This window comes from Ranitomeya imitator, chromosome 9 (assembly GCF_032444005.1).
Source record: "Ranitomeya imitator isolate aRanImi1 chromosome 9, aRanImi1.pri, whole genome shotgun sequence".
NCBI lineage: Eukaryota > Metazoa > Chordata > Amphibia > Anura > Dendrobatidae > Ranitomeya > Ranitomeya imitator.
The window spans coordinates 153,850,206-153,861,230 of NC_091290.1; the positions used below are offsets into that span (position 1 = coordinate 153,850,206).

Consider the following 11,025-nt stretch of genomic DNA (forward strand, 5'->3'; position numbering starts at 1 on the left):
GACTACACACTGACTTTGTGACGCGTCTCCCGGGTTCAGACTACACGCAGACATTGTGACGTGTCTCCATTGTTCAGACTACATGCAGACTTTGTGACGCGTCTCCGTTGTTCAGACTACACACAGACTTTGTGACGCGTCTCCCGGGTTCAGACTACACGCAGACTTTGTGACTCGTCTCCGTTGTTCAGACTACACACTGACTTTGTGACGCGTCTCCCGGGTTCAGACTACACGCAGACTTTGTGATGCGTCTCCATTGTTCAGACTACAAGCAGACTTTGTGACGCGTCTCCTGGGATCAGACTACACAGACTTTGTGACGCGTCTCCATTGTTCAGACTACAAGCAGACTTTGTGACGCGTCTCCTGGGATCAGACTACACAGACTTTGTGACGCGTCTCCATTGTTCAGACTACAAGCAGACTTTGTGATGCGTCTCCCAGGTTCAGACTATAAGCAGACTTTGTGACGCGTCTCCCGGGTTCAGACTACACGCAGACTTTGACGCCTCTCTCAGGTTCAGACGACACAGACTTTGTGATGCGTCTCCCAGGTTCAGACTACACGCAGACTTTGACGCCTCTCCCAGGTTCAGACGACACAGACTTTGTGACGCGTCTCCCGGGTTCAGACTACACGCAGACTTTGACGCCTCTCTCAGGTTCAGACGACACAGACTTTGTGATGCGTCTCCCAGGTTCAGACTACACGCAGACTTTGACGCCTCTCTCAGGTTCAGACGACACAGACTTTGTGATGCGTCTCCCAGGTTCAGAGTACACGCAGACTTTGACGCCTCTCCCAGGTTCAGACGACACAGACTTTGTGACGCGTCTCCCAGGATCAGACTACACACTGACTTTGTGACGCGTCTCCCAGGTTCAGACTACACGCAGACTTTGTGCAGCGATATTGAGCTACAGCTTTTGTCCAGAAGACACAATCACAATTACAGACTGAATTTCATACACAGAATTCTGACTTAATTAGTGGCCACAACTATCTGACATGCTGTGCACATTACATGTATGAGACACACTTAACAATGGGGAATAGTGTTATCAAGGGGCGATAATTGGGCATAACCAAAGTAAGCCAATTAATAGATGGAAGACACAAGGTCCAGTGTAAATATGCTGTACATTATGCACCGTAGGGGCCCCTGATAACATTAAGGCCCCGTCACACATAGCGACGCTGCAGCAATACCGACAACGATCCGGATCGCTGCAGCGTCGCTGTTTGGTCGCTGGAGAGCTGTCACACAGACAGCTCTCCAGCGACCAACGATGCCGGTAACCAGGGTAAACATCGGGTTACTAAGTGCAGGGCCGCGCTTAGTAACCCGATGTTTACCCTGGTTACCATCGTTAAAGTAAAAAAAACAAACACCACAGACTTACCTACCGCTGTCTGTCCCCAGCGCTCTGCTTCTCTGCACTGGCTGTGAGCACAGCGGCCGGAAAGCAGAGCGGTGACGTCACCGCTCTGCTTTCCGGCTGCCCGGCGCTCACAGCCAGAGCAGAGAAGCAGAGCGCTGGGGACAGACAGCGGTAGGTAAGTCTGTGGTGTTTGTTTTTTTTACTTTAATGATGGTAACCAGGGTAAACATCGGGTTACTAAGCGCGGCCCTGCGCTTAGTAACCCGATGTTTACCCTGGTTACCAGTGAAGACATCGCTGAATCGGCGTCACACACACCGATTCAGCGATGTCTGCGGGGAGTCCAGCGACGAAATAAAGTTCTGGACTTTCTTCCCCGACCAGCGATATCACAGCAGGGGCCTGATCGCTGCTGCCTGTCACACTGGACGATATCGCTAGCGAGGACGCTGCAACGTCACGGATCGCTAGCGATATCGTCTAGTGTGACGGTACCTATAGGCTTTCTGCCTCGTCTACACTCACCGGGGAGTAATACTCAACCCCAGGGAGGTGCAGGCCGCTCCATGCGCTCCACTGAAGGCCTCTATTAGTCTTAATGGCAGTCTGAAGGGTGGGATCAGCTGCACAATACTGGGAATTACCTACATTTCATTTACTTTGCCAGAATTTTCTGCAGAGAATCATGAAGACATTCATCAGAAGCTCTGCACAAGGGTTGATGCCGACCTCCATACCTCGTGTCCTCCTGCTCTTCGTGATGTCATTAGGAGAAGTCTAGCGATGGATCCAGGGAGCCGTCCCTCAGCTGGAGGTCTGTAGGATGACCCCATAACTTCATGGCCTCCTGTAATGGATGAATTAGTTACCATAAGATTGGAGGCTAAGTGTCCACCCCTCACATCAGTGTGGTACCAGGGGTCACTACCTGGGGCCGAGGATGTCGTTCTGTGACCCCCGACCACCTGGATACAGACGGGTGCGGCTGCTCACATGTGGCGTCCACTCACCGCATGTACAGGGATGTGACATTACTGACGACACTTCCCATATATCAGGAGGACGGGGTCGGAGTATTCCGAGTGGGCCTCAGCATTGTAGATGATGGGAGCTGTGATGCGCCCCGCGGTTACCACAACACCCATCATCCACATTGTAGACCACTCCACGCCAATTTGGTCTTCCGTATGGAATGATGATGGAGAAAGAATGGGGGCCCAGTTTCCCCCATTGGTGGGAGTTCTCGAACCTATCACAACATATATATTCAATAAGTCATTCATTTCATTTTAAAGACTTTTTCCACTACTAGGTTAACTCCTTCCGAAATACAATCTGTCACCATGATTGTTCTTCCCCATCTGAGAGCAGCATGATGTTGGGGCTGAGACCTTGACTTCCAGCTGAGTTGTCACTTACTGGCCTACTTATTCTCATTTTTGATCACTGTTTTAATTACTGGAGATCTAGCGGTGCTCTAAATGCTGAGCTCTGTATCATCCCACACCACTGATTGGCAGCTGTATATAACCCTGCCCACATCACTTATTGGCAGCTGTGTATAACCCCGCCCATACCACTGATTGGCAGCTGTGTATAACTCCGCCCACATTACTCATTGGCAGCTGTGTATAACCCCACCCACACCACTGATTGACAGCTGTGTATAACCCCACCCACATCACTCATTGACAGCTGCGTATAACCCCGCCCACATCACTCATTGGTAGTTTACTGACCATGTACAGTGTTCACACAGAAAGCTGCCAATCAGTGATGGGGTTATACAGAGCTCGTGAATATGGAAGACTATATGGCAGCAGGATTACTAGTCCTGCACTGACTACGGTGACTATCATGGGTTTATTATTGGGTTCAATCTTTCCTTCACTCCCCACATCCGATCACTCGCTCATGTCACCTACATCAAAAACAGCTCTAGAACTCGATCTCTTCTTACCTTTGACTCTACAAAAACTCGAACTGTCACTCTAATTCATTCTCCCCTGGACTACTGAAACTTTCTAATTGGTCTCCTCTTACTAAATCCCCCCTCTAATCTATCCTAAAGGCGACAGCTAGGGTTGTATCACCCTCACTTACTAAATTCTCCACAGTGCTGCCGCGCCCTACACCTCCTCATCATTCCTGTCCACCACCTACCCATCCTCTCCACAGTGCTGCACCGCCCTACATCTCCTCCTCATCTCTGTACCACCTACCTGTCCTCTCCACAGTGCTGCACCGCCCTACATCTCCTCCTCATCTGTCTACCACCTACCTGTCCTCTCCACAGTGCTGCACCGCCCTACATCTCCTCATCTCTGTACCACCTACCTGTCCTCTCCACAGTGCTGCACCGCCCTACATCTCCACCTCATCTCTGTCTACCACCTACCTGTCCTCTCCACAGTGCTGCACCGCCCTACATCTCCTCATCTCTGTACCACCTACCTGTCCTCTCCACAGTGCTGCACCGCCCTACATCTCCACCTCATCTCTGTCTACCACCTACCTGTCCTCTCTACAGTGCTGCACCACCCTACATCTCCTCCTCATCTCTGTCTACCACCTACCTGTCCTCTCCACAGTGCTGCACCGCCCTACAGCTCCTCCTCATCTCTGTCTACCACCTACCCATCCTCTCCAGTGCTGCACCGCCCTACATCTGCTCATCTGTCTACCTCCTACCCATCCTCTCCACAGTGCTGCACCGCCCTACATCTCCTCCTCATCTCTGTACCACCTACCTGTCCTCTCCACAGTGCTGCACCGCCCTACATCTCCTCCTCATCTGTCTACCACCTACCTGTCCTCTCCACAGTGCTGCACCGCCCTACATCTCCTCCTCATCTCTGTACCACCTACCTGTCCTCTCCACAGTGCTGCACCGCCCTACATCTCCTCCTCATCTGTCTACCACCTACCTGTCCTCTCCACAGTGCTGCACCACCCTACATCTCCTCATCTCTGTACCACCTACCTGTCCTCTCCACAGTGCTGCACTGCCCTACATCTCCTCCTCATCTGTCTACCACCTACCTGTCCTCTCCACAGTGCTGCACCGCCCTACATCTCCTCCTCATCTCTGTACCACCTACCTGTCCTCTCCACAGTGCTGCACCGCCCTACATCTCCTCCTCATCTGTCTACCACCTACCTGTCCTCTCCACAGTGCTGCACCACCCTACATCTCCTCATCTCTGTACCACCTACCTGTCCTCTCCACAGTGCTGCACTGCCCTACATCTCCTCCTCATCTGTCTACCACCTACCTGTCCTCTCCACAGTGCTGCACCGCCCTACATCTCCTCATCTCTGTACCACCTACCTGTCCTCTCCACAGTGCTGCACCGCCCTACATCTCCACCTCATCTCTGTCTACCACCTACCTGTCCTCTCCACAGTGCTGCACCGCCCTACATCTCCTCCTCATCTCTGTCTACCACCTACCTGTCCTCTCCACAGTGCTGCACCGCCCTACAGCTCCTCCTCATCTCTGTCTACCACCTACCCATCCTCTCTAGTGCTGCACCGCCCTACATCTGCTCATCTGTCTACCTCCTACCCATCCTCTTCACAGTGCTGCACCACCCTACATCTCATCTGTCTACCACCTACCCGTCCTCTCCACAGTGCTGTACTGCCCTACATCTCCTCATCTGTCTACCACCTACCGGTCCTCTCCACAGTGCTGTACTTCCCTACATCTCATCTGTCTACCCTACCTGTCCTCTCCACAGTGCAGTACTTCCCTACATCTCATCTGTCTACCCTACCTGTCCTCTCCACAGTGCTGCATCACCCTACATCTCATCTCCATCCACCACCTACCTGTCCTCTCCACAGTGCTGCACCGCCCTACATCTCCATCCACCACCTACCTGTCCTCTCCACAGTGCTGCACTGCCCTACATCTCCTCCTCATATCTGTCTACCACCTACCCGTCCTCTCCACAGTGCTGCACCACCCTACATCTCATCTCTGTCTACCACCTACCCATCCTCTCCACAGTGCTGCACTGCCCTACATCTCCTCCTCATATCTGTCTACCACCTACCTGTCCTCTCCACAGTGCTGCACCACCCTACATCTCCTCATCTCTGTCTACCACCTACCTGTCCTCTGCACATTGCTGCACTCCTCTACATTTTCTCCTCTGCGGAGTGTTAAAGTTTGACCATCTCAATATCATTTTTTGACCATCTCACCCGTTTCATCCAGTACTGTAGCTTATAAACAGCAGTTCCTCCTGTAACTGGTGAATTATGTGTTATTCAGGATTTCCTACTTTTACATGTTTGGTCTCTGGATAAATGGTAATGATGGTGTACTTTACATTGTTTGCAGAGATTGCAGATCTGCTGATCGCTCTCTTGGATCAGATGGAGGCCTAGGACCCTGCATATACATCTACACCTCACAGAAGAGGATGAAAGCACTACAGATTAAAACATGTCCTAGGGCAGCGGCATCGGCAGCTCTCAACGCGTGTCCCAAGGATGCGGGTGTCCCTCCAGATGTAGAGGAGGATTTTATTGCTGCAGATGTGACATCTGTCCTGACATTATTACCACCTATTAAATATAAAGCATTACTGATAATGTGTGCTGTATTATTGGACAGAGCATGCCCACAACACAAGCGAGTATGTAACGGTCACAGCTCCTTCCTCACCTATGAAATGAGCCTTGCACAGTGACCTCTGCACAGGACACAGAGCATGCCCGCTATACTCTCCCACAGAAATGTAAGTGCCCCAGTGATCAGGATTGTGCTCAGTGACTACAGACAGTGTCAGGTCGGTGCAATGTGAGAAACTCGCGCCTCAATACCGGGCACTGCCGCCGGCACTGGGACCGGAGCGTTCAGCTGCATAGAAACACATGTACCGCACGCTCCGCTCCTGAGTATTGAGGCGAATTTCTTGAATTGCACTCGCAAGTGTGACCCGGCCTTAGGCTGTGTGCACACGTTGCAGATTTTTCGCTATAAAAACACGAAAAAAACACATACATTATGCATCCCATCATTTAGAATGCATTCTGCAATTTTTGTGCACATGATGCGTTTTTTTCCACGAAAAAAAACACATTGCGGTAAAAAACGCAGCATGTTCATTAATTTTGCGGATTTCCCACTGTAAGGACTCCAGATTCCTTGTTTATCTGTGGTGTTTTATTGCCATTTTCCAAGATGGCGTCTGCTGCCTCAAATCTGCTCATGTGATCTGACTTCCCTGTCTTTATAAGCCTAGCTTGCTTCATACTCCTTGCTTGTGTATTCTGCCTGAATCCCTGGCTTGTGCTGCAAGAGACTTCCCCTCTCCAGATACTCCGAACTCCACCTATTCCTAAGCTTGTTTGATTTCCACTGCTGGATTATTTGACTGTTTCTGGACTCGAAGCTCTGCACTGCTTCTGGACTCTTTGCTAATACTGCCAGCCCTGGTATGAACTGTGTCTTATAATCTGCATTTCCCCTGAAAGTGCTACGCCCATAAGACTTTGCCTGCAGTAAAGCTGCAAACAAACTATTCCTAATAAGGACCGAGTTTGCCGTCCACTTGAACTGTTGTGCACATGCTGCACCCACGTTTGTGTGTTTGAATATTGACTTTGCCTGCAGCCGAGCTGCAAGGAACTTATCCTGATTTCACCTTATTTGCTGTGTTTTGAACTTGCTCACGCTTTGCACCAGTGTTTGTTTTGAATAATAAAGACTTATCACTATATTTGGTTCTGCTGCTTATTTGTCTCAAGCCAAGAGATTCCTGAGTGTTCCACTATAATTGTTACAGGATACACAAGCCAAATAAGGAATCTGCTGAGACAATGGCTACTGAACCTAAGATTGAACAACTGTTTTCTATGATGAGATATCTGCAAAAAGAGATGGGCAGTCTGCAGAGGAAGGTGGGAGGCTTGGAACATAATCAGCAGGTGTTTGGACAGACTCTGCAGGATCTGAGTACTCGAATGGACGCTCAGGAAAATAAATTTAAAAGCATGGAGTCTCAGTATGGACAGGGCTTTTAGGACTTAAGTGCTCAGATGGCCACACAAGTGGTCTTACCCCCGGGACAGCCGCAGGCAATCAGTCCTCCTAAGCTGCCGCCATTCCGATACAATGGTGACCGTGATAAATTTCGTGGTTTTGTAAAGCAATGTATGTTATATTTTGATGTGCACTGATCGATGTAAAGTGTTATGTATTATTATGCTATTGACATCACGAGCACTCACCTGGGCAAATCTGATGATCGAGTCTCGTGACCCACGTCTAAATGTATTGGATGATTTTTTTGGCTGCCATGGCATTAATGTTTGATGACCCTAACCGCCGCGCCTCTGCTGAGACCGCCTTACTGTCCTTGCGTCAGGGTAAACGTTCAGTTATTGAATATGCCACTGATTTTAGAAGGCTAGCTGTGGATACTAACTGGGATTGTTATGCACAATTGCCCATTTTTAGGAGAGGTCTGTCTAGTGTTATAAAGGATGAACTAACCCGCTCTGAGTCACCACAAGAGCTAGAAACATTTATCCAACATTGTGTACGCATTGATCTTCGCCTTACTGCGCGTAGACAGGAGAAATTGGTGGTATTTAATCGTATGTCTAATTATTCCCTTTCTCCGAAGGAACCTGCAGGTAAAACCACTCGGAAGACAGAGGTAATGCCTATGCAAATGGACTCAGTGCAGAGACGTGAGAGTAATGAACGTCGGGAGCGCCGCCTCCGGGAGAGTCTTTGCTTTTATTGCGGCCAACCTGATCACTTCTTAATCAACTGTCCGAAGCGGCCTAACAAGGTGTTAGCAGTGGTAGGGGCACACGATAATGATGACGATCAATCTGATGTATCTGAATTTAGCCTACCATTGAATGCTGTTTTTCATTCTCTCTCCATGACTACTCCTTCCAGGGAGCAGAAGGAAAGACTATCACTGCTTACTCCCTATTAAAATCTTATGTTCTGGACAGTGGATTTCTAGCGCAGCCATGATTGATTCCGGCGCAGGGGGTAATTTTATGGACATTGCATTTGCCAAGAAACACGGCATAGAGATTCAGCACAGAGCTTCTCCAATTGCTATGGAGACGGTTAGATGGCTCACCTATAATTTCTGGGCCTGTTGATCAGGAGACTGTACCGCTTGTCATTTTGTTGGAACCGGACCATCAGGAGCAACTCATTTTTAGTTATTTCTTCTCATTGTCCAGTGATTCTAGGCTGCGTTCACAGAATCCAACAATCAACTGGGAGACCAAGGAGATTACATTCCCAACCAGGAGTGATTCAGCTGTAACGGAAACTGTTCCGGAGTCTCTTGATTCGGAACCCCCTGAACTGGTCGTTACTTTACCTGCTGTGTATATGGAATACTTTGACATCTGTGATAAGACGAAGGCAGACCAGCTTCCCCCACATAGGGATTATGATTGTCCCACTGAACTGCTTCCAGGGGCAGCTATTCCTTTCAGTAACGTCTACCCTTTGGCAGCTCCTGAGCTCCAAGCTCTGAAAGAGTATATTGATGAAAATTTGGCTAAAGGCTTTATACGTCCTTCTTCCTCACCAGCGGGAGCACCTATTATTTTTGTAAAGAAGAAGGATGGGACCCTAAAACCCTGCATCGACTATCGGGAACTCAATAAGGTGACCATCCGGAATCGTTATCCCTTGCCTTTGATCCTAGAACTGTTGGAAAGAATCCATCATGCCAAGGTATTCTCTAAATTGGATCTTCGCGGGGTGTATAATCTGATACGTATCCGACCAGGTGATGAATGGAAGACGGAATTCAGATGTCGATATGGACATTTTGAGTACTTGGTGATGCCTTTTGGGCTGTGCAATGCCCCAGCAACGTTTCAACATCTCGCCAATGATATTTTTAGAGATTTACTGGACCAGTTTGTTGTAATCTATCTGAATGACATCCTAATTTTTTCTGACTCTCTACAGGAGCATCAAGAACACGTCAAAATGGTTTTGAAGCGTTCGCAAGAGAACCATCTTTATATCAAGCCGGAGAAGTGCGAGTTTCATCGTTCTGAAATTCAGTTATTAGGTTATGTCATCACTCCTCAGGGGATAAACATGGAATCCAGTAAGATTCAAGCAATCCTGGATTGGCCGGTGCCTAAGAACTTTAAGGAGGTTAAACACTTTATCAGCTTTGCAAATTTTTATAGACGTTTCATAATAAATTTTTCAGAGATTGTCCGTCACATCACTTCTCTGACTAAGAAGGAGAGATCCTTTAAGTGGTCTTCACAGGCTCTGGAGGCTTTTGATCGGCTTAAGTCTTGTTTACCTCAGCTCCACTTTTGATTCATCCAGACCCAGCACTGCCTTTCATCGTGGAGGTGGACGCTTCTGATTGGGCACTGGGAGCCATTCTCTGTCCGAGAACTGGAGAGAAGGCTCTATTACATCCTTGTGCTTTCTTTTCTCGTAGACTTACCCCTGCAGAAAGGAACTACGACGAGGGAGATAAGGAACTCCTAGCGATTATTGCAGCCTTTAAGGAATGGAGACACCATCTGCAAGGGGCCGCACAACAGATCGTAGTGCTCACCGATCATCGCAATTTAGAGTTCCTCGGATCTGCTAAATGTCTGTCTCCACGTCAGGCTCGGTGGAATTTATTTTTAAACCAATTTAACTTTATTATTTCGTACCGTCCAGGTTCACGTAATGGGAAGGCTGATGCTTTGTCCCAAATCCATTCTGCGGATTCCGTACCTGGAGCCCCGTTCAAGACCATTCTTTCGGATGCCAACTTCATCGGAGTAATCCATGATTCAGATCTATGGACAAGGATCAAGGAGGCCTATGATGGTGATGTATTTCTTGCTAACCCGCCTGTGGATATCAATCTTGCCCTTAAGGGAGGCTTGTGGTTCCGTGACCGACGCATCTACATTCCTGAGGCCGTACGTCTGCAGATCCTCAAGTTCGTACATGACTCCAAGTTGGCTGGTCATAGGGGGGTATAGAAGACACAAGAATTCCTGAGCCTATTTTTCTGGTGGCCAACTTGCCTGAAGGATACTAAGGACTATGTGCTCTCTTGTGAGGTATGTGCTCGTTATAAGACTCCTCGAGCTTCTCCTACGGGTCTACTTCAACCACTACTTATTCCATCTCACCCATGGGGCTCAATCTCTATGGATTTCATTGTGGATCTTCCTGCTTCTGGTGGCATGAACACGATTCTAGTGGTAGTTGATCGTCTGACTAAGGCTGCTCATTTTGTTCCTTGTGCCGGCCTCCCCTCAGCTAAACAGACTGTAAACTTATTAATACAGAATGTTTCGGCTGCATGGGGTCCCAGATGAAGTTATTTCTGACCGTGGAGTACATTTTACTTCAAAATTCTGGAAGAGGTTTTGTTCTGCGCTTAATATTGATGTTCGTCTTTCTTCCGCATATCACCCTCAGACGAATGGTTCGCTTGGACTGACCAATCAGACTCTGGTGCAATATCTACGATGCTATGTCTGCCATCTTCAGGATGACTGGTTGGAACTGCTTCCTTTAGCGAAATTCTCCTACAATAATTCTCAGAATGCCTCCACTATGGTAACGCCTTTCTTCGCTAATCTAGGTTATCACCCAAGCATCTT

The 11,025-nt window shown here is 48.6% G+C and overlaps 1 protein-coding gene across 2 annotated transcripts in view; it reads left to right on the top strand.

Annotated features, from left to right (window-relative positions):
- Positions 1-7,121, top strand: part of LOC138649273 (mixed lineage kinase domain-like protein) — a 28,090-nt gene extending 20,969 nt beyond the window's left edge. The window contains exons 10-11 of one of the 2 annotated variants that reach the window (XR_011315283.1): positions 2,054-2,200; positions 5,738-7,121. Coding sequence is in view for 1 of the 2 variants with exons in the window: in XM_069739514.1 (XP_069595615.1) it covers positions 2,010-2,200; positions 5,738-5,784 (238 nt within the window). In the remaining variant the exon portion in view is untranslated. Of the gene's footprint in view, positions 1-2,009; positions 2,201-5,737 lie in introns of both variants that reach the window. The other variant, XM_069739514.1, reaches the window with a different exon arrangement.
- Positions 7,122-11,025: the final 3,904 nt, after the last annotated feature.